We start from the raw sequence: 24179 nt of genomic DNA, 5'->3' as shown, positions 1-24179 counted from the left end.
ACTCTCATCCTAAACGCGTCTTCTCTGAATTAAGTCTGCTTTGATTTTGATGAGGTTAACTTTTCAAGCAAGTGTGCTGTGGGCGACAGCTTTCTTCATCATTTCCAGTTTCTGCTGTTCAAGTAACCACAGTGGTCCAGCAACGGGGTGGGGGACGTATCTGGTGAGATAAGACATGGGGGCTTCTTTTCCTCTCTCCTACCACCTATCCTGTCTTGACAGGCCCTTCACAGGGAAGGGGAAACTGCTGTTTAGCTTGCATATTTCCCATGGAGGCTACTGGGAGAACTGGATGCTGGCCTGATCCAGCAGGCTGTTCTTTCATTCTGAATCCACAGGCTCTGCCAGCTGCCCAGCCTTGCTAGGGTCTTGACCCAGGCCACTCAGGGTCAGGAAGCGCAGATTCACACATGCAAAGCACATTGCATGACAACTGGCTGCTTATAAAAAGAATGGCATGCATTGGACAGCCTTGTGTTTGAGACCATGCTGTAAGGCATCATGTGGGGTTGGACTGCAGTGGCATCAAGGCAAAGTAGCCATCATTGCAGGGATGGGCCTGTATCCACATCTGGATACACCCAGAGTAAAGAGAGCTCCGCAGTGTTGAGTTGGCAGAAGAAAAACACGTCAGGCCACCACTGAGGTGTGTGTGGAAATGATGGGCTTGATCTCCGTACTCTGTCATTCCTCCCTTTGAGGAGCAGTCAGAAATGTTAATCGATTCTGAGTTGGGCTTCCAAACTGCTGCTGTAGGCTAAAAATAGACCAGCGCACTGCACCCAGTTTTAAATGACTCTCATTGATCCATCTTCTCATGCGTCTGGGCCAGCAAGCCACCCTCTGTGCCAAGGCCAGCTGAGCGAATCCCACCACTGGTTCAGAGATCACTCTCCCTCTTGATGAGCCTTTCTCCACCCTCCTGGACATTCCTCCTTTACTCTTCACCAGTCCCTGGTTCAAGTTCTGCTTCTCATCGTGGCCATCCACAAGCAGGACATGAAGAAATAGCTCCCCCCCCCAACAACTGGTCTTTGGTGGTAGGCCTCCTCTGCAAAGGGAGGCTCCATTTAGATATTTTTTAAAAAAAAAAAATGTTACGGGCAGCTGTTTTAAGCTATATTGGTTTGCATCCTAGTCAGAGTAGAACCACTGAACTTAATGAACCTAAGGTAATCATGCCCATTAATTTCATTGGGTCTACTCTGATTAGAGCTAGCATTTGACATAACCCATTGTGGTTTAATTCTTTATCTGTAAAGTTGTAACTATTGTGCTGTATTTCTTATTGGTGCAAGTCACTCCTTGAGTGCTCTATGAGCAGAAGAAGAATTGTGTAAATGTACTGAGATAATATATGATACCGCAGCTGGTAGGCACTTTGGCCACATCAGAGTCCACACTGGGATAGTTGACTTTGCTATTAGCAAATAGCAGTCATGGGCAATCTTTTTTTCTGCGTTCCCTTAAGGGTAATCTGTTGGGGGCTGCATGCCAGGGTTGGGCAGGGCCAGAGGCAAGATAAGCTATTCTGGAATAAAGACCACCCTGCTTCAATTTTCACCATGACTACCTCAGATTAGAATTCCCAATCCTATACAGGTCTATTGAGCAGTAAGCCCCACTGAGCTCAATGGGCTAGCTCTCAAATAATTATATAGAGGGTTGTATCTGACTAAATCATACTCAAGAGTAGACCTATTGAAATCACAAATAAGTCCATTGATGCTGATGGGTTTACTCTGGGTAGGATTTAGAGGGTTAAAACCCAGAGGGTGTTTGTTTGCTTGTTTGAATACAACAAAGCAAACTAATATAGGTACTGTTCTGGAAAGCAAATGAAAGGAATTCCTTTCTGATTAGTGTACTACAGACACAGACATGGCAGAAGGCTACCAATTTATTCTCAGGAACCTGGGCTGGTGGTGAAGGCTTCTTTTCCCCAAGCCCTTACAACCAGGAAAAAAAGGTTTTAAAAAATCAATTTTTTAAATCAAATACTACCCCTTCCAATTGCATTGAAACTTACACAGAAAGAGGGGGACTGCTTTTGAAAGCCAGGAAAAATCAAGAAGCCGCTAACAGGAAGGAAACAACTCTGATGGGATGGGGAAATGTGGAAGCCTCAAGAGGTGTTGAAGGGCCATGTGCAACCCCCTGGTCTGCTGCAGGTGACCCACCTGTGATGCAGGGAATGCCTGGTGTGGTGAAAGCGAGTCCCTGCGATGGACGCACCTCCATATTTTGGAGAAGGTGCTGTGATTCTCAGAATAGTTGGATGCAAGCAGTGACGTTTTGGCTCAGAGCAAGCGCTATTGTGTCCAGCAGCAACCGGCCAGATGCCTTTGGAAGATCTCCAGCAGGAGCATAGGAGTAATGTTGTTTGTCCCTGGCATGCGGGACTCAGAGGTATAGTGCCTCTGAACAAGGAGGTTCCATGAAGCTTTCATGGCACATAGACCTTGATAGGTTTGTCCTCAGCTATGAATGTGGCAATTATTACTTTTAACAACCATGTACACTTGTGGCCATCATCACAACTTGTAGGGGAGAGTTCTATAAGTTCAGTGCTGCTTGTGTGAAGAAGTGCTCTCTTGCTCATCAGGAGGGGAGGTATTGCCATTTGACAGATTGCATTACTGAGTTTTAGTATTATGAAAGGAGGAGGAGAATTTCCTTCTCTGGATGCCCTTCGTCATTTTAAAATGTCTCTGTCATAGCCTCCTCCCCCCATTCAGCTCTTAATTGTAGCTTTCTCTGCCCCTAAACAAAAAAGCCTCAAACAATTGTAGCCTTTCTGTGCGCCCTTTGCCCCAAGGGCTAATCTGGGAAACCAGTTGTTTGTTGTACGCAGGATGCTAGAGAGCTTCCTTGCACTGCTGTTTTGTTGCTTGCAGACAGATCCACTAATAATGGAAATGCACGAAAACTCTCCCACAAACAGCTGCGTTTCCCAGGAAATCTGAGCGCGCTTTGAAGTTCAGCGCCTTTTTCCCCTGTGTGTGTGCGTGCGTTTTGTCGGAAGACCTGATGATTGACCCTTCTGTCAACCTGCATTTAATTCCCAAAGCAGGCTGTGTCTGGGCCATGTTTTCAATATTGCCATCAATTGGTGTCCTGCTCCTAAAATGCGGACATGAAAGCCTGAGCATTTGTCTGACTTAATGCCCATCTTGCTGTTCACAGTAATCGAGGCTTCTGTAGTTTTCCGCTTTCTTTCTTTCTTTATTCAGTTAGCTAAAAAGGGAACTTTTTCTTTTATGAGGCTCGTTTTGGGGTTTGCATTGAAGCCGTTGCTTCAATGTGGTGCTGACGGCTGCAGCCATTGAAGAAAGTGCAAGTTGGTGAAGGGGGATTAAGATCATTAATAACTACACCTGGCCATTTTTATAGCATTTCAGAGGTTGTATTCAACAAACGTTTACTCAGAGAAGACCCACTGAAATTAATGGATCTAAGTTTCATCATGGCCATTGATTTTAATGGGTGTACTCTGAGTAAAAGCTAGTTGAATACATTCCATTGTGAGGATGGGGGACTGGAGCTGAGAGATTGTGGCTTGTTTAACGCCACTTCATTGCAGTGGCAACTGGTGGTTCCATGTCAGTGGGATCTGCTCTGGATTTTAGTCCAAACATTCATGGAACTGTCCAAGGTTCTGAAAACCGCACATTGTTTTATGTGATCAGAGGGCAGTGATCAAAGCTACAGGCTCTACCCATGCTGTCCAGGCATGCATGTCTATGCGCTGTGCAGATTTGGCCGTGTGTACATGATACATTTAAAGCACATCCTCCCCCAGAGAATCATGGAAATTGTAGTTCACCCCTCATAGAGCTACAATTCCCAGTGCCCTTAACAAACTACAGTTCCCAGGATTCTTTGGGGAAGTCATGTGTCTTAAATGTATGTTGTGTACACAGTGAAGATGGGGTAGGGCTGGGGGTAACAAGATGAGTTTCATGGTGAGGCCAGAGTTACAGACACAATAGGATCCAGCCCTTTCTCCACATAGAAAGCATGAAGGAGACTAAAATGAGCCCCTTATGGGGAATCAGGCCGTTTGTGTCAGTCTAACCTGTTGTTCTGACTGGTGGCATCTTTCCAGGAGCCCAGGCAGATACTGAAGAGCCTGCTGGATCAGGCCAGTGGCCCATCTAGTCCAGCATCCTGTTCTCACAGTGGCCAACAAGATGCCTATGGGAAGCCCGCAAGGAGAATCTGTGTGCAAGAGCACTCTCCCCTCCTGCAGTTCCCAGCAACTGGTATTCAGAAGCCTCCTGCCTCCACCCATGTCCCTCTGATTTACTTCTTTTCTATAAGCAGCAAGGTGCAGGGTTTTTTTTAGGTGAAGGAGCATTAACATATATGACTCCACCTGAATTCTAAACTGGTATAGTCCCACTCCTAGAAGGCCTGGACTTGGCTTCAGTGCCTTGGACAGCTCCTTGAAAGTGCAGACTAAAACCCAAAGCAGATTCCACATGCCCCATTGGCCCATGTCACCAGCCACCACTGGCCTGTAGCAAATCGTAGCTGCCATTGGTGGGCCTGCGTTGGAGATGTTCATGCTTAGAAGTGGCCACCTCATCCCCATGCAGTGAAATAGATGGATATTTCCTGCCAGCACTCCCTCCAGTTGATTCTGTCATACGGGTTGGAAGCTGACACTCCTTACTGTAAAGTTGGATCTCACTTCATTGCTAACTTTCCCCCTTGCGAACTGAGCAAAAAACCATAACAAAAAGAATAAAGTTTGCTGATGTGGTGAGAGAGGAAGCTTGAAGAGATTGTGCTTTCTGTCCCAGGAGAGCAAAACATCTCTAAGACTGGTGCTTCCAATTGGCACACAGATTGAGTTGGGTCTTAGTATGGAGAAAAGCTTCCCACTTTTGTCATGCCCCCTTCCAATTTTCAGAAAATAGACTCTATGTGGGTAGTGTCATTATATAGTTTAGTCACTAGGATTTAGTTGTATCTGAGTTGAATCAAGAGTTTCCTGTGGGGGTTATGTTGTTATAACTTAAGTCAGTAGGGGCCATTGGTCTTAGTTGTATCTGGGCGGAGTCAGGATTTCCCCATCTGGATCACGTGTTACATAGTTTGGTCACTTAGGGGGAACTGGATTTAGTTGAATCTGAGTAGGGTTTTTTTATGCAGATCATGTCATTATATAGTTTTGTCAGTACGTGGCACTGGACTTAGTTTTATCTTGGTGTAGTCAAGAGTGTCCTGTTGCTTGTTGGAGCAACAAAAAAAACCCCTTGTCTACAATCCTGAGCCCTCTCAGTCTTCCATAATATGGTGTCAGAGGTTTTAAACCCATTGATTTCTAACAAGACAAGGAAAATGGGTCCAGTTCCCTGCACCAGAAGCCTTCCACTTTAATATTCATGCAGCAGAGTGGAGGGGAAGGATTTGCTTGTTTTCATATGTCCCACTGGCCCCTGAAAAACGAGAGGAACACTGTTTTTCCTCTTACAGAATGTGTCTTTTTCTCAATGCACTTGGAAGAGACCAGAACTGGAGTCACAAGCATTTATAGAGAGGATCCCACACCCTTTCCTGGTGAATGACCAACCAACCCAAAACAGAACAGGACAAAAAAAAGTCAAACCAAGCCCAGTGGTAGGTGTGTTTTTCTTTCTTTTTTCTAAAATCCATGATTAAAACCTGGTACAAACAGGTGAATATATAGATATATTTCTTTTAGTAGATGTAATATTTTCCTTTCTTTTTCACTCTTTCTCGTTATACAGCAAACGTTTGCAAATATAGAATTTCTTTTCTCTCTGTACAATAGAACGGCGTTGGTTTCACAATGCGACACAGTCACCTTTCACCAAAGAAAAGCACAAATGGGACTTCAGGCGGTTCATAGTCTAAACTGGAAGACTCCATTTGCAAAAGGCCCAAAGAATGATCTTAAAAAAAAAAAAAAAAATCCTTCTGCTAACTTTTTCTGATTTAACTGTTTTGTGTTTGCTTTTACTTTTGGTTACTGAAAGGAAGAAGACAAAACTGTACACAGAGTCCACAAAAACCACAGAATCATGAGTCATGCGATGCAGTCGTGGTTACTCCATATTTTTTCCTTTCATTTTCTGCCTCACTCCCTCTCTTTTTCTGTTGTTTCTCTCTCGGGTTTTTTTTAAACTCAATTTTCCTCTTTTTTTTTTAACAAAAAGAAAACCTTTTCTCACTCCACAGTTTACTTATTAGTGTTTAAGCATCTCCGATTCCCCTCCCTGTTTTCAGATCTGTGTGGAGCCCACAAATGTGAGACAACTTTAAACACCTCTCTCTCTCTCTCTCTCTCTCTCTCTCTCTCTCTCTCTGATACATTATATAGAATAATTATAGATTCTCATAAGGTGTGTGTGTGTGTGTTTAAAGACAAGTCTTGGTTAAAAATAGCTGCTGCTGATTTTATTTGTTTCTATTGGTCCAGTATTAAGTCACGAGTTAAGCGGAGGGCTCAGGACTTGTGCTGGGCAGACACCCCTTTCCAGTAGTCTAAGATGTCATGAAGGTCCTCGTCTTTGGCAAACTGGACCTTTTTGCGCAGGGCGTGGCCGGCTGCCATGTACTCCTCCTCATCTTTGTGGCGCTTTCGGTTCAGTTTGAAACGCTCCCAGATGCTGTGAGACGGTTTGCATGTGTACTCTGGGCTGGAGGTGTAGCTCAGGTTGTGGTACTGGGGGGAAAGCTGAGAGTAGGCCAAGTCTCTAGGGCGGGGCCTGGTCAAAGGTTCCAAGATGGAGGGCTTGCGCCCGCCCATGCTCTCATGCTGCTCTCCCTGATGGGACCCTGGGTAAGAGTGCCGGTGCTCGCTATACTGCCGGATCTTCTCTGCCTCGGCCCGTAAGATTGCAGCCGCTGGTGTCACAGTGAGAATGGTGTCTGTGGTTGGAGACGTCTTTTCAATATATTTGGCTTCTGATTTGTGGCCGGAGCCCTCGGAGCGGAAGGATCGGGGGCTCCGTATGGAGCCACTGGAAGAAGTGCTGCAACGTTTGGGGGGGGCCTCCATGCTGTGGTGCCTCTGCAGTGGGTGGTTGTAACTCTCCTTGTAGACCGGAGCTAGGAAGCTGTGTTTGCTGGGTATCTGTTCAGATAAGAGCACCAGCTGAGGTTCGGCAGTGGACACCGCCCCCGATTTCACCCCCTGGAAGGAGGTGGATTCTGATTTCAAGGCATCAATGCAGTTGTTGATGATCTGGTTCACCTTGTCCACCTCTTTTGTGATGGTGGAGATCTCTGCCACGGAGCTCTGGCTGTCTGGTGGCATGGGGAGCTCACAGTCCCTCCTCTCGGGCTGCTCGCCTGTCCGCACTTCCATGTAGTTTCCCTTTGTGGCCTTGGGGGTCTCACTGCTGTCAATCAGCTTGTACTGCTCAACCTCTCCCACAGAGGGAAGGTATGGGATGCGGGTCAAAGTCTCACCACCCAGCATCTGACCTTGAGACAGCTGAGAGATGCCAGTTGTCTCCATCTCTGGCCCGTATTTCAGCTCAATGATGGTCTTCTTCATGTTGACGGCAGCTTTCTTGTGCTTCTCTTCCTGCTGGCGCCTCTTCCGGAGACAGTAGTACACCACCCCTAGGACAATGACCATGCCAAATAGGCAGCCCAAGATCGTCATGATGTAGTGAGTGGCAGTCGAGGGGCTGGGTATTGGCTCTTCCTTGTTATGCTTGTTGAGGTTGATGGTGAGGCAAGTATAATTGTACCTTGAGACACGGTTGGAGGACATCACGCAATAGGTGTAGTCTTCGTTTGGGCCCAAGTCCGTCAGCGTGATGTCTTCCTTCTTCTTCAAGAGCTTGGTGAGGACATTGTAGCGGCCATTCTCAAACTGTGCCAAAGTGTACATCTTGCTGAAGGGCACCGGGATCTGCACACTCAGGACAGCGGAGTTGTGGGTCAGCTGCTTCACTTTCATGGTAGGGAACAGACCCGGATCAATCACAGGGGTGTGCAGCGAGGCCTGCGGTGTGGTGCCGTCTCCGGAGAAGCACTCCTCTTCAGGGCATGGGCTCTCAGCAACAGCTGTGGTCACTGGGTTCTTAGGCGGGATTAAATAAGGTGGCATGGTGTAGGGGCCGCCGGTGCAGAGGGAAGAGAGCATGCCCAGGGCGTTGCGGTATCCACTCCGGCCTTGGCCTAAAAGGTAGTAGCCAGAGTAATCTGGCGGTGAGTCACACTGCATGCGGTCATAAGTGCGTGTCATGTTGGTGAAGCCCTCAAGCCACTGAAGGAAGCCTAGGAGCTCACAGGAGCAATAGAAGGGGTTGCTGTAGAGTTCGCAAACCGAGAGTTTGTTCAGGCCCCTGAAGGTGTTGCTGTCCAGCCTCTGGATCCGGTTCATGGACAAGTCAATGTTCACTATGTTGAGGCACTCCCCGAAGGCGTTGGGGGTGACAGTCTCGATGAGGTTTGCCTGGAGGTAGAGGTACTCCAGCTTGCCCAGGCCCCGGAGAATTCCCTCCGTCAGGTTCCTCAGGCGGTTGTAACCGAGCTGCAGCACTTGCAAGTTGTACTGTCCAGAGAAGGCACCATCCTCGATGTAGGAGATCTCGTTCTTGGTCAAGTTGAGGTATGTGAGGTTACTGAAACGGCTGAGGGAAGAGAACTGCACGCTCTTGATCTTGTTGTCGTTCAGCCTCAAGTCCAAAATGGTGCTGTTGATCTGCTGAGGGATGGACTCGTAAGGGGGTTGGTTCTGGCTGCAGATGGCCAGCCACACAAAGCCCTTCTCGCCCTCGATCAGCCAGCAGTCAGCCTGCACCTCGCCCACGTACAGGAGAGAGATGGCTGCCACACACGTGCACAGTGCTGATGTCACGGCCCACCGATGGCCTGCCATTTGGGAGGGCCACGTGGAGATGGGGATTTGCCCCTTTTCTGCTGGGAGGGGGGAAAGGGATGCTTTGACTTACAGCCCAACCCTGCCTTGGGCTAGTGTTTCTGGGGGAGCTTTGCCACTCCCTCCTTTCTCTTCATGGTTTTGGACCATGAAGGAAACATCCAGCAGAGGGGTGGGGTGGGAAGGGAAGTTCCTGCTCAACGCTGACCTTTTCCCAGGCGCCGCCAGCAAAAGCTTCAGCAGAGGGACTCCTGGAATGCTTGCTCTTCTGCCATCCTCACTCAGGACAAGGAGGGTAGAAGGGGGAGATTCAGGTGCAGGCACACAGTTTCCTCTCCCTCTCAGCATGGCCTCTCCTCGTTCCTTTCCTGCCGCTGGCCTTCGCGTCGGTGCTCGGCTCTGTCGCCATCCCCTTTCTCGGCAGGCCCGTCTCCCACGCTGCGCTTGCAGGGTCACTTGGGTCTCCTGCTGACAAAAAAGCAAAGGGGGGAGCAATTAATGGCATGTGTCCAAGCAAGCAAACTAGCTCTAGAACAGCATGCTGGGGGGGGGGTAGGAATAATATAGGGACATTGGAAGCTGCTTTATGCCAGGTCAGAGCAACAGTCTGTCTAGCGCAGTGCTGTCAACACGGACTGGCAGTGGCTCTCCAGGGTTTCCCAACCCCACCAGGAGATTCAGCAGATTGAACCAGGAACCCTTTTGCATGCAAAGCAGGTGTTCTTCCACTGAGCTACAATCCATCATTGGGTCAATTACAGAAGTCTGAAATTATTTGGGCAGTGCCCATCATAGAATGCCTGTAACTTTATTAGTAGTAGTACTAGTAGTAGTAACAACAACAACAACAGGATGGTGTGTGGGTGAGCAGGGGGCTTGAACCCTTTGTCTCCCAACATGTTTCTGATCCACTTCAAGGCCCCTGCACCAGCTATTCCCAGTGAGAAGAAAGTGTCCACTGGTGTCAGTGGGAATTTTTAAAGCCCCCCCTTTCCCCATGCAACGATTCCAATCCAGCTTGATCCTCCTGTTGAAACCCAACCACCACCACCCCAGGCTAAGATGACATCAGAAACGTCACACCTAGTTTGGCCTTCAGTGTCGATACAGGAACTGCAATTTTTCTTTCTTTCTATCTGTCTGTATATATACAATCGGTTGTTCACTTGAAACCATCTGTCTTGTAAGGTCAAGAACGGAGGGGTGGGGGGAGAGAAATTTGATTCAGTTCGCCTCTGAAGGCGAATACTTCATTTGCACTTTCGGAAACAATAGCAGAACTGAAACAGAGCCCTCCTTTGAAATTCACACATATCCGAATTTTGCGGAGCCGTTCTCCAACCAAACAGTGTTTACAAAAACGTACATGTTAGGGGAAAGGATTCCTAAAAATGAATATATTAGTGGATATAACTTAGAAAAATGCACTGTATTAGGGAAATTCTGACAAAAATGTGTTTTAGTCAAAACCAGAGCTTGGAAAAGTTACTTTTTTGAACTACAACTCCCATCAGCCCAATCCAGTGGCCATGCTGGCTGGGGCTGATGGGAGTTGTAGTTCAAAAAAGTAACTTTTCCAAGCTCTGGTCAAAACTCTATACAAATGTGTTTGCATTTGTTCTAAAATGCTAACAATTTTTAATGAGGATTAAAAAAAATAGCAAGTTGCTGCAGAAGTGTGAAGAACTGAATTTAAGATTTGGAAAAGGAGAAACAGAGAGAACCGAGATTGACAGATCTTTCCATCCTTTAGTCAAGAATCATGAGTAGTCTTGGGGTTTTCAGTGATCAGAAGTTGTGTTTTTGTGGGGATGAGCTGGAAAATATGGGATAAACAGGAGCATATCAATACCACAGACTTAAACTGCTTGAACAGGCCTTACATTTCCCCCAAGATACCATGAGAAGTACAGCTCTCCCTCTCTCTCTCTCTCTCCCTCCCTCTCCCTCTCTCTCCCTCCCTCTCTCTCTCTCTCTCTCTCTCTCTCTCTCTCTCCCTCTCTCTCCCTCTCTCCCCCCCTCTCTCTCTCCCTCTCCCTCCCTCCCTCTCCCTCTCTCTCCCTCTCCCTGTGTGTGTGTGTGTGTGCTTTTGGTCCTCCAGGTTTTGTTGGAGTCCAACTCCCATCAGCCCCAGTGAGCATGATCAGGGATGATGGAATTCCTCGTCCCATGACATCTTAAGGGCCACAGGTTCCCCATCCGTGGTCTAGGGAATTCTTCCTGAGGATATGCACTATCCTTGCTAAACAACAATTCCCAGGATTCTTTGGTGGGCATTATGATCAGTAAAAAAATAAATAAAAGTACACATTTGTAGTGTAACTCTGCTGTAAGAGGGCATTGTCAAAGGTTGACTAGATCTTGCGAGAAACAGGAAGGAGGAAGTTCTAAAATATGTAGGACCCAAAGCAAGGGCTAATTTTGCAATTTGCTTTATTGTCCTGAATACGTTATTTCAAAGTGTAGGGCTTATATACAGTCTTAGGGCAGAGGGAGAAAGGGAGAGAGACAGAGAGCATTTCACACTAAGGACCACTTCACTTCCTGCATAGATGTTGTGCACCAGGGGCCTTGAACTGGGGGCACTGGGCACAGGACATGGGGGCTCCACCACCTGCCTAACACTGGCAGCTTGCATTGGCAAAGAACTTGTTGGCCTGGTCTCAGTTGAACTGCAGCTGTCAGCCCAGCAAGGGATCAGGTGACATGGGAGCAATAGATCCCATCTGGCTCTATAAAGCTGCTGACTGTCCAGGCTCCTTAATCTGAGCTAATCAGTGCCTGGATGCAGACAGAGCCCCTGATCTGTCTCCTTAACCACCTCCTGCACCATCTGCTGGTCTCGAGGCCCGATCAGCTCTGAACCATGCAGCTGTCCTGCACACCATGCACCTTCAGAAGCCAGCCAAACTGGCCCTTGCATCTTACTTCAACATTGGTGGCAGGATAGTGTCCCCCATCACATCTGAGGGCAGCAGGCTAGCTTATGGGGCGCAATCTGTGCGTGGGACATAGGGTGTGTCCTCCAGCACCTCACCACCACTGTCCCTCCCCAAAGCACCTGTTGCTCGCTGCAGCTGCCTCGTTCTGCCAGTGGTTGGGCTGGCCATGATCTCAGTCCCCCGAGTGCAGGTGTGGGAAACTTTTGGCCGCCCAGATGCTGCTGAGCTACATCTCCCATAAACCCCATCCGGTGTGGCCAATAGTCAGGGCTGATGGGAGTTGTAGTTCAACAACCTCTGGAGGACCACAGGTCTCCCCCCCCTGCCTTCGGTGGGTCATTAGCCTGGGCTCCAACTTCACGCCATTGAGGGTTCTTGGTTCAAGACCTGACATGGGTAGTGGGAAGAGATCCACGCATATTCCATCAGGCGCATGCAAAGCACATGCATGATTGGACCAGGAAGCAATAAGCTCCTCACACTCAGCTTGAATTTGCTTGTACATTTCTGGGCTGGGCTCCGTTTGGGAGGAAGGGCGGGATATAAATTGAACAGTTAATAAATAAATAACTTTCCTTCTAGACATTGATTTCTGCTTCCCCTCTCTGCTTGCACCCAGCTCCATCTCATGCCTCCCCCTTTGTCAGTCTCTCTGGGATCCTCTGTCTCTGTTGCCCAGGTCAGTTTATCAATCAGTGAAGGAACCGCCTGTTACAAAAAGAGCGCAGTGACAGAGCAGCCGTGATACGTTACAAAGGATCAATGTTTAATCATGCAAAGAGATGAGAGAGGGGGAAGGTGTGTGTGTGTGTTTGTTTTTTGGCTTGCAGGCACCAAATGTTAAAATGAGCCAGAGCTATTCATTATGTGTAAAATAATCAGAGGAGACTTCTCTAAGATGGCATGGCAAACATTTATTAATGATGAAGGCGCCACTAAATGGCCAAATGTCCATTTTGTATATGTCAGGTGCAGAAAGGAGACTTCCAAGCAGGGTCCCATTTGTGTTCATCTCTCTCTCTCACATACACACACACATATTCCAGGATCAGTTTCCATACAGTTGCATTGTGAACTTGGTTAGAATTGCTGCAGAGTTGAATAATGAAGGAGCCCCTGATTCTAAGCCTGAATTAATTTCCAATGCAAAGTTGTCCTTATCAGGTTGTGTGTGCAGAGAGTGTGGCTCACTGTGGGCAGATTCTGCATCGCAGTGGAATCCCTTTGTATGTGCCAAGCTCTCCCCCCTTCATGTTTTGTAGCGTGAGATAATATAAGACACCCCTAGCCAATTTCTCTTAGCTCTCTCCTAGCTGTTGTTCATTAAATTGAGAGAGCTAAGCAAAAGCAGGGAGAAGATTGAGAGAGAAATGGCAGGCAGAGAAAGCATCAAATGCTCTGCAGGGACACCAGCAAGCAGGGCTGTGGAGTCGGAGTCATGGAGTCAGAGTCGGTAGAAATGTACCGACTCCAACTTCCAAATAAATTTTGATTGACAAGAAGCAATTTTGGGTGGAGTCAGAGTCAGAGTCGGACAGTAGAAAAATAGAGGAGTTGGAGTCGGAGTCGGAGTCGAAGGTTTGGCGTATCGACTCCACAGCATAGTCTAGATTTAAAGGGGGGGTGGACTCTGAAGGAACAGGAGCCACTATAAGGTGATACAAGCCAAGAGCTGAGCCCAGATCACTCACAACTTTATCATTAATGGATTGTATCCAACCAAGCTCTACTTAGAGTAGAGCCATTTGAATTAATGGATCTAAGTCAGATGTGCTCATTGATTTCAGTGGGCTGTATTCAATCCTAGTGCTACTCAGAGTAGACCCAGTGAAGTTAATGGACATGACTAATTTTGGTTTATTAATTTCACTGGGTCTACTCTGAGTAGGACTTAGTTGAATACAACACTAAGGGTCTACTCCGAATGGAACTGAGTAGGATACAGCCCAGAGGTCTACTCTGAGTGTTCCTAGCCCTGTCCAAACATTGCCTCTCTTTTTGCCTCCCATCTAAAACATTGCCCTTGCTTGCCCTCCGTGATGCCATCATGTAACCCCGGAGTGGGGAACGTTTGGCCCTCCAGAGGTTGCTAAACTACAGGTCCCATCAGCCCTAGCATTCATGGACAATGATCAGGAAGATGGGAGTTGTAGTTCAGCAACAACTGGACATCCCTATCAGTGACCTCCAAGAGCATCTGTTACAAGCCACCCTGTTCAGACCGTGTAAGTTCAGGTCTGTGGCTTCCTTTATGGAATCAATCCATCTCTTGTTTGGCCTTCCTCTTTTTCTACTCCCGTCTGTTTTCCCCAGCATTATTGTCTTTTGGGTGAATCATGTCTTCTCATTATGTGTCCAAAGTATGATAGCCTCAGTTTCATCATTTTAGCTTCTAGTGATAGTTCTGGTTTGATTTGTTCTAACACCCAATTATTTGTTTTTTTTGCACTCTATAGTATGCACAAAGCTCTCCTCCAGCACCACATTTCAAATGAGTTGATTTTTCTCTTATCCACTTTTTTCACTGTCCAACTTTCACATCCATTCATAGAGATTGGGAATATCATGGTCTGAATGATCCTGACTTTAGTGTTCAGTGATACATCTTTGCATTTGAGGACCTTTTCTAGTTCTCTCATAGCTGCCCTCCCCAGTCCTAGCCTTCTTCTGACTTCTTGACTATTGTCTCCATTTTGGTTAATGACTGTGCCGAGGTATTGGTAATCCTTGACAAGTTCAATGTCCACGTCGTCAACGTTAAAGTTACATAAATCTTCTGTTGTCATTACTGCGCTCCCTTGTCACCTGTCTGTCGACAGGGCTTCCCGCTGCTCTGATCTGTACTGACATGTGCCTCCTTGCGCTGCTTCGCTCATAAAGATCTAACCCCACAGGTCACCTGGCTGAAGGCCATTGAGTACAATTATATGTAGCATCTGGTTAATAGGCAAAGGATCATTAGCTCCCTGGATAACCCTCTGCCGCCTTCCTCTGCCTCCGCGTCGACGTCTGGAGTATCAGAATCTGAATAGGTGGAATACCGAGGGCAATGGGGGAGGAGGAGGAACTTATTAATCCCCTTTCATAAAGGAAGACACTTTCCCCATTCCTTAGGCAACACGAGTGATGACGATGTGCTGCTTTTGTATTAAACTTCCTTGATTTGCATACTTCACTCCAACCCTAACATTCTTGGGGGGTGGGAAGAAATTTTTTTTAAAAATGGAGGCATTGTGCTTGACATGAAGCTGCCCCCATCAATGGCAAGCCGGGTCTTTTGAAAGTTGGGGGTGGGGTGGGGTGGGGATGGGATTGTTCAAAATTAAAAAAAAAACAGGAAAAAGCTGCCCTCCCCCCTCTTATTCCGACTGGAATAAGAAGCTCTAACACACTTCTTTCTGCCCAGGAGGATCCAGTAGCCAGCCTGGGTGGGCAGGATCAGTCCAGAGTCTGAAGATACTTCCCTGAGAAGTTCCTGCTTGCAGTTCAGTGGTTCACCACATGGGGAGCTGCACACAGACCCCAAGACTCCATCTTGGACAGCCTCTTCCTCCGCAACATCTTGAATCTGAGACCAGCTGCTGCTGGAGATCTCTGCTAACGCTAAACTCTGATCCTCCAGGTATTCAATTTTGACTTTACCTTCACTGGCCACTAGTAGTCAACAGTAGTCAATTAACAGGCAGTAGATCTCTGGGCAGTGTTTGCAGTAGATCTGCAAGGGTTTCTGACTCTGAAATCAAGCAGAGGGAGCTAACGTGTGGTGCTTTCCATATGATGCTGAACTCCAAACTCCCATAATCCCTGACCATTGCTCATGCTGGCTGGGGATGTAGAGGCTGAGTTCAGCAACATCTCTGGAGAGCACTACATTGGCTACCCCTGGTTTAACAATAGAAAATACAATGACAAGCAACACCCCTCCAACCAAAATATCTCTGCTCCCTCATTGCTGGCCTTCTGTGAATTGGTCATCTCACACCTCCCTCCACTCTAAATGTATTAATGGGTTGCCATTGACCAGGTCTCTGTACAGATGCACTGGCCAGTTTAAGGGCTTTGTGTTAAAACACATGATCTGCAACAAATCCCAAAGTCTGCCCACCCCTGAGAGGACCAGAGAGAAGACTGAAGGGGCATGTCCAAGATGATCAAAAGTGCTAGCCTAAATCAGCCTTCGCCAAACTGGTGCCCTCCACACGCTTTGGACTACAGCTGCCATTGGCCTCAGCCAGCAACAGTGCAAAACATCTGGAGGGCACCAGGCAGGTTTGTGAAGTTTGGCCTGAAATTCACGAAAAGAAAAGCCAGCACCATCCAGACTCCTGACACGGACTCTCTCTGGAGGAATTGAGTTTTATCGTTAATAACCCACCGCTAAAAGGGTAACATCTGTTTTGGACAAACTGTAATGAGATTTAAACCCCAGGTGGAAGGAGAACTCTGCAGTAATAAATGATGCTGTGTGTGTAAATAGTTTTAATTTTTTTGTTGGCAGAAATAGCTGTGTGGTGGTGGTGTTTACCTCGGGCCCCCTTTGCCAGCTTTCTCTCTGTTATTTGTTGCTGCTGCTGTTTAATGATTGCCATTAATTTCCAGGGTGGCAGATGGAGTCTAAATGTAACCTGGTGGTGTCTGAAATGAGAACCATGTTGCGTGTGGAAGGTGTGTGAGGGAGCGCATTGCTCTGCCTGAGCATGTTTGCTCTGACAGAATATTTTAGCTTTCTGAGTGAGAGTCCCCATTGAGTTTTGCAATCTCCCTTCCTCTTTTGAACAGGAAGGACTACTAACAGTACAACCCTATACATGGAATCATAGAATCGTAGAGTTGGAAGTCCAACCCTCTGCTCAGTGCAGGGATCCAGCCTAAAGCATTCCCCATAGGTGGCTATCCAGCTGCCTCTTGAATGCCTCCAGTGTTGGAGAGCCCACCACCTCCTTAGGACATGGGTTCCATTGTCATACGACACTAACAGGACATTTTTCCTGATGTTCAGCTGAAATCTGGCTTCCTGCAACTTGAGCCCGTTATTCCGTGTCCTGCACTCTGGAATGATCGAGAAGAGATCCCGGCCCTCCTCTATGTGACAACCTTTCATGTACTTGAAGAGTGCTATCACATCTCCCCTCAGTCTTCTCTTCTCTAGGCTAAACGTGCCCAGTTCTTTCAGTCTCTCCTCATGAGTAACCTCCCAGGCAATTGCTTGCAAATAAAGGCTTCTGATCAAAGTATCAATTTGTTGTCTTAAGAGTTTGATTAGGGCCTCCCAGCATTGAACTCAGCAGGAGTTAGCCCAGTTGGGCTCCTGCAACACTCTGGATGATTCTCTGCTCTGCTCTGACCTCTGTTCTCTAAGCAGCCTGCGCCTACTGGTGGGTTTTTTCAGATGCCGCTTTGCCTTGGAGGAGGGTGCAATCGGTTCACATGATCACTGCCAGTGCAAAGATATAGCAGGAGGATTGCCCTCAGAAAAGGTTTTCCAAAGCCTCTCTGTGTGAATCACTGGAGTGGACTTCCCTCCTTCCATACAGAAAGCACAGTTTGAATATTTACTCACTGTGAAACCATAGAGGGCTGGCCTGAAGACAGGTCATTCTGACTCATAGCCACTCTAAAAAAAAAAAATTCAGATAGAAACACAAACTGTGCCTCAGATTTGGGGAGGGGGGACGGGACAACAACCCCGCTGTGTTAGGGTGACCAGCTGTCAAAGTGGACAGCAGGAATCCTGTACCTTTAACAGCTGCGTCAAAGAGGGATTTGTTGCAGCTTCGTCATGCCTGCTAAAATCCTCTCTCTCTTGCAGAAGGATGAACAGTGCTAGAGTTTTGTCCTCCTTTGCAGCTGCTCATCCAAACTCACAGACAGGCACTCCCTGCCCCTATCTCGCCACGCGTGGAGACTTTGATGCCATGTGGGTGTTGGGCTGCTAGTGTGCTCACTCTCCAGGAGTCAGCTCTCTCCCCGGGGTCTGCCAGGGTGATACCTCTTATGCACGGGCATGTCAGCGCAGGCACCACAATATGCTGGCTAGTGCACTGCCCGCCATAACAGACGCTGCAACCAGCAAAATCCCATTCCAAGTGTTGGCAACACAGACCCTCCACAAATACACTCCTGATTTTACAGCAAAGTTCGCTGTGCCCCAAAACAGGGTGTCTGGCTTGGCTGGAGATCCCTGGGAGGAAGAGGCAAGGAGTGAGGGGGGGGTTGGGGGGGAGAGAAAGAGGGAATCCACACACAAGAACACCCACTCACTCACATTACAGGTCCTACTGCACTGGTTTACTCTGAAATCGTTTCTCTTGCATTGATTTAGGAACTGGTAAATGGGGACAGATGTGACATATGACAGAAGTGGGATCTGCAACAAAATGTTGCACTGCAGAGTGCTGCTGTTTAGCATTTCAGACACTCTATTCCATCTCCCCCCCTCCAACAGCCAGTCAGCATTCTGTGGCCACTGGGCATGCTTAGTCCTCCTTGCACTGCTTCCCCCTCCCTTCTTAGGATCTGAATGGCTGTGTGTGTGTGTTCGTGTTCGTGTTCCTGATAACCTTGGAGTTTTCACCAAGCCTATGCCTCCCTCATGTGAGTGTGTGGTGCTATTTTGGCTATGTAACCAATGGCACTCACAGTCTCATTGGTGGTATAGTGATTAGAGTGTCAGACTGGGACCTGGGAGACCAGGGTTCAAATCCCCACTCAGCCATGAAACTCACTGGTGACCTTGGGCCAGTCACTGCCTCTCAGCCTAACCTACCTCACAGGGTTGTTGTGAGGATAAAATCAGGAGTGGGAGAATCATGTTTGTACGCCACCTTGAGCCCCTTGGACGAAAGGTGGGATATAAATGGGATGGATGGATGGATGGATGGATAATACTGCAGGGAATTTGTTTGTTTGTTTGTTTAATCTCCCACCCTTCCTCCCAGTAGAAGCCCAGGGCAGCAAATTATGTTTTTTCTAGCATAACTAAAAGAACAATTAAGAACATAAGAGGACCCCGATGGGTCAGACCAAAGGCCCATCTAAGCCTGCATGTTTGTTGCCACAGTAGCCAGTCAGATGCTTCTAGGAAGTCCAGAAGAGGGCAAGCAATCCTCCTTTCCATCCCTGGCTTCCTTTGTTCTGAAGTCAGGGCACTCCCCTGGGCCTTTTCAGAGAGATCATGCAGGCTCAGGGCTAGCTGGGCAAAACCTCCCTGAGTTTCCCTGTCTTGCTAACAGCCCCTTTTATACATTCAGGATTACAGGCCATCTTGTGCCACGGGTGGGAGATTGCCTGGCATGAACCTGATCTGGAGTTCTTTCCACACACCCTGCAAGAGGATGGGCAGCTTTGCCCGAAGACCCCTGAGAGGAAAGAGGCTTCCTCCATCTGCAGGGAACAAGGAAACAGCACTGAGGAGGAGCTGGTGGCCTTGGAAGAAGAGAGAAAGAAGTATCTCAGGTGATGTAGATAATCGCTTTTAATCTGCTGCTCAAAATAGTCCAAAGTCAAGTGAAGGAGGGATTATGTGACATAAGGCACTGTTATTGGCAAGGTGTAACAGATCGAGTCTTCCCCCAAAAGGGGGAGAGGAGCTCTTAAGAAGACCCGTTCCCCTCCGTCTGGTCTCCCTGTACTGCGCAATTCAGGGAATGCGAACTTCAGAGGACGGCTGTGTTTCAGTCGGTGTGCTGTGACTGCCACCCCTAGTGGGATGTCCTCTCCTTGGTCCAGTCACTTTGCCTCTAAATGCAAATGGGATGGAATTTCTCCCCCACGCCTAATAAGCCACGAGGGCACTGGAGGGCACCAGGTTGGCAGAGGCTGTTTTATGGGATTAAAAAGCTAAAGGGGAGGCAGTTGGCGAGGGAGAGGGGGCGCAAAGCCCCACTGAAGTCCTCTTCGTCAAAGTGATAGGCAGTTTGCTCGTGCCAAAAATCAACAGAAGGGTTCCCCTCCTCGAAAACTCTCCTGCTCCTGGTCTGTGCGCGTTGTGTCTCTGTGTGTGTGTTTTTAAAAAAGAAGAGTTTGGCATGTTGGGTAAACCAGGGAAGGGCGTCTTTTGGAAATCCAGCCCCTGCCTCCTGGGCAATGGAGCATGGATGTTAACTGGCTGCCCGCAGGCCACTGAGCCATCGGCAGCTGGGAAAGTTTCTCAGCTCTGTGGGGAGGACACTGCGACTGATGCACCTCCAAAAGCCCAGAGCCTGTTCCCTTGGCCTTCCTGTTAGAACGTGAGAAGGAAGTGCTGGGCTGTGTCCATCCCTTTCCCGACAGAGGCCGTCTCACGTTCTCAGCTTCTTGGAGGAAATGAGAGGGGCACCCGGCTCTTCCCCTCCTTTGCCTCTGGCTCGTTTGGCAGCCCCTTAGCACTGTGCAGGCCACACCCTTGATACTGCCTCCTTGCTAGTAGGCGCTAGTAGGCCTCCCCTTAGTTTTTACCCTCCAATGGTTTCTCTTTTGCCCTTCTGAGAATCTTTCCTCCCTGCCTGGCACATTCTGGCTGGCATCTACTTATCTTTTGAAAGCAAAGGCTCTGTGGAACCTTGTGATGGGCTTTATTTGGAATATGAATCCCCCAGTTCAGAATACTACATCCTAATATGAGGCAAGCTAAGTCCCTTCTGAATTCAGGCCTGGGCTCATATTTCCTCATAGTGCGGTTTGCTCTGCCCCAAAATTGCTGCTACCCGCTTCTCCCCTTCCCTCCTCTCTATCCCTCTCCTCTGTCATTCTGTGGGTGCCCAGACTGATAGAAATGCACCGGGCCAGGCATCAGGAACCACTGGTGAATGTCGTTTCCCAGGGCTCCTAGAATGGACTGTATTTCCCAAGACTCCCTGTGCATGAGACACTGGTGTTACAGCATCGTAGGTGCCCCAAGAGAATGTGAAACCATGCTGCCACTGCCACTCCACCTGGCCTCTAGGTAAGCCTCAGAGAAGGAAAACATGACATCAGGAAGGCTCACAGAGGATGGACGATGGGAGAAAGGTATATAAATTTAATAAATAGATAAATACTGTTGCACCACTGCTGTCATCACTGGGAGTATGACAGGGTTGCCAAATGTGGAACTGGACTTAGGAAATAGACCAATGAGCTGTTTTGCAACTTTTGGGGGAAATATACTGGCTTTCTGAGCTGAGTTTTAAATCAAGTCCAGGGTAATCATCTATTGTTACTGGAAATCACAGAAGCTTGAGCAGGAGCAGAATTGTTCTGTACAACTCAAATGGGTTTTGAGTTATTTCTGTGTGCAGAAATAAACATTAAGTGTCTGCACCCTGTGTTCTGTATCAAGACAATCTCAATTACTGTAACTTGTATCAGGTCAACAAGCACGCATACATTTTTATAGGCCTTCCTAGTCGTGGAGACAGGTAAATAGCTTGGGAGGATTATAAGATACTGAAATAGAATGTAAGGAGTGTCTTGCTGGCCCACATCAGGGGTCCAAGCGCCCCATTCGAAACATAGGCTAGTCAGAAGGAAGCCCATATGGAGGCAACACTACTGCCTTTGTCCCTGGCACTCAAAGCTATACTGCTTCTGTGGACGGGTCTTCCATGTTCCTTCCACACGTTGCCTGATTGCTTGCATCAACCCATGGCTGGGGAGGAGCAAGAGTATGCAGGAAGCCTGTTTTAGAACCAGCGTTCCTGCTCCCTGTGAAAGGTCCAGTGCAAAGCATTTGAGATCCTCTGGAAGTCCATTTCCAAAGAGATGCTCTCCTCCTCCCCTTGCAGAGGAAGGCTGACTCACTGCTTCACCACCAAGGGCCTTTTGTTTTCAGAAGCTTTAACTCGTCACCTTAGTTCACAGATTCTCAATCGCCAGCTGGGTTAAGCCCTCTGTACTCGGCTTTCCTGCTCAGAAACATTTCTAACTCAGCCCTTTCATGTGCTATTTTTTATTTTATTTTAAATAACAGCAAGGCGGCTCATCCCACCCAGCAGCCTCGGACCAACCCACTGCCATTCTGTATGATGTGTAGCGCTGACAGCTCTTAATAGAATGCTTCCTGTGGGCATCCATGTCAAGGGTTGCTCCTGCATTAAGCAATAATGGATAGCTTCTGGCTCAGTTGCCTGGCTTCAAGATTTTCTTTTTGTAATTTGAAAAAAAAAAAGGAAAGAGAGGAGCTGTTTATAACAGACTAAGCCAGAGCACATTAATGCTTAACGCTTTCTTTCCTGGAGCCTTCATAATCCAGTCCTTAAATTCCCAGGAAGAACTTGTGGTTTAGGGTAGCAACGTCTAATGGCTTAATCAATGAAATCGGTGGGGAACCTTTTTCGGCCTTCACTTCCCCTGTGAGGAACCTTGCAGGCCTGTGGTGGGTGGGTGGAGCCAGAGGCAAAAAGTGGGTGGAGCACAGATGTGGCTCTTCCTTTTGTACAGGAGGCTACATTCCAGCCATGCCAAAGCCAGAGGTGTCCCCAGGAACACCCTCTCCGCCCAGGCCAGCAAGAGTCACTACTGCAGTCCATGGACATGTTCCAGCAGGCCAAAGCATTTGAGGAGGCTAAGGGGCATGGCCTAGGCAGAGCGCCGAGGGCCGAACAGAGAGGCCTGGAGGGCCACATTTGTCCCCTTAGTTTGAGGATCCCCACCCCTGGATTAGATAAATTGATTATAATCCCTTTTTGTGGACTGTAACAGTATCCCAGATTCATCAAGCAACACGATCCTTTTTAATGTGAGTGCTTAACAAACTGCAGGTCCCACCTTTGAAGAGGCAGTGCGCTTCCGTCCAACATCCATGGGTCTCTCTTCTGAAATGGTGCCTCCATTTTATTTCTCATCCACATGCAAAAATACACTTCTTCCTTCCAAACGATTGTTTTACTCATATCCAAAAGTGGGCAGATGTCATCAATGAAACCTCGTTTCCTTAAGGGAGTGAGATGTCTTTATTCGGGTGATAGCTGTAGCTGCTTTCTAATGACGAATCGTCATTCATAGAGTCAACCCACTGAGATACATTAGCTTAGTCCGTTGATTTCATCTTCTCTCAAGAGGACTAAAACTGGATATCACCCTAAGTCAGTCTTCCCAAGCGTTGGGTCCCCAGATGTTGCTGGACGTCTGTGCCCATCAGTCCTGAACATTGGCCATGCTGGCTGGGGCTGACGGGAGCTGGAGTCCGGCAACATCTGGGGGCCCAAAGAGGTTGGGAAAGGCTGCCCTAAGTGATGTTTTGGGTTTTGTTTATGTGTGGAGGGGGAGGGGAAGAGCAGGTAGAAGCTGCAAATTTTGGCAGATTCCCCTGACATGATCAGTTTTTCTCACTGTGCCCCACAGTTGGAGGGATGGCCCCATTCAGGCTTGTGACTCTGGGCGCTTTGAATGGGTCCCTGCATTCATAAAGTACACTGAGGCCTGTTTTTGTGTAGTCCTGTCGCATGCCACACTGCTAAGATGTGTTAAGAGAAGCACATATTGGCTGGCCAACTGCTGGGGTGATGCGTCTCAGGGAGAGTAACCAGTGCTGACACTCAAGTGTTCCTTTTTTAAAAAAAGGTAAATTTCTAGTCCACAGTGCTGCAGATTCTGGCTTGAAAGTATATGCACGATACCTGCTAAAATTACAGGAATTAGAGGTGGTGGTTAAATAAGGAATATAGGAAGTTACCTTATAAAGAGTCAGATCCTGATTCATCTGACTTGGTACCCTCTCCAGGGTTTCAAACAGGGGTCTTCCCAGCTGGAAACTGAACCTGGGACATTCTGCATGCAAGGGTGGGCACCACCACTGAGTGGCAACCCTTCCCGTAGAAAGAGAGTAACAGTCCAGCCCCCATCATTATGAATTATAGGCACACATGAACCTGCCTTACACTGAGCAAGGCCACTGGCCCATCTAGCTAAGTTTACCTACACTGACTGGCAGCGGCTTTCTAGGAACCCGAACTGGAGACGCCAGAGATTTAGCCAGGGCCTTCAGCATGCAAGCGTGGGCTCATCTGCCAGTTTTGGTTCTCTCATTTTTCCAGTCTTAAATTCAGTTCTCCACATTTCTGCAGCAATCTGCAATTTTTTTAAAACAAATTCTCATGAAAATTCTTCAGCGTTTGAGTGGAAATTTTGCCTTACATTTTACATGTAGTCTTGACTAATATACACATTTTTGCAAGCAATTTATAGAATTATAGAATAGAATAGAGTTGGAAGGGGCCTGTAAGGCGATCGAGTCCAACCCGATGCTTAGTGCAGGAATCCACTTAAAGCCTACCTGACAGGTGGCTGTCCAGCTGCCTCTTGAATGCCTCCAGTGTTGGAGAGCCCAACCACCTCCCTAGATCATTGGTTCCATTGTCATACTGCACTAACAGGAAGTTTTTCCTGATGTCCAGTTGAAATCTGGCTTC

General features: G+C 47.8%; 1 protein-coding gene across 6 annotated transcripts in view; it reads right to left on the bottom strand.

Annotated features, from left to right (window-relative positions):
- Positions 1-5641: 5641 nt before the first annotated feature.
- Positions 5642-24179, bottom strand: part of ELFN1 (extracellular leucine rich repeat and fibronectin type III domain containing 1) — a 238077-nt gene continuing 219539 nt past the window's right edge. For 3 of the 6 annotated variants that reach the window (XM_061599989.1, XM_061599988.1, XM_061599984.1), the window contains one exon: positions 5642-9337. In XM_061599989.1, coding sequence (XP_061455973.1) covers positions 6479-8869 — 2391 coding nt within the window. In that variant the 5' untranslated portion in view covers positions 8870-9337 and the 3' untranslated portion in view covers positions 5642-6478. Of the gene's footprint in view, positions 9338-22485; positions 22702-24179 lie in introns of those variants that run through there. The other 3 variants (XM_061599986.1, XM_061599985.1, XR_009759428.1) reach the window with 2 other exon arrangements.

The sequence above is a fragment of the Rhineura floridana genome, chromosome 17 (assembly GCF_030035675.1).
Source record: "Rhineura floridana isolate rRhiFlo1 chromosome 17, rRhiFlo1.hap2, whole genome shotgun sequence".
In the NCBI taxonomy this organism is placed as follows: Eukaryota; Metazoa; Chordata; class Lepidosauria; order Squamata; family Rhineuridae; genus Rhineura; species Rhineura floridana.
The sequence above is the reverse complement of the archived record's forward strand: the minus strand, read 5'-3'. Positions and strand labels throughout refer to the sequence as shown.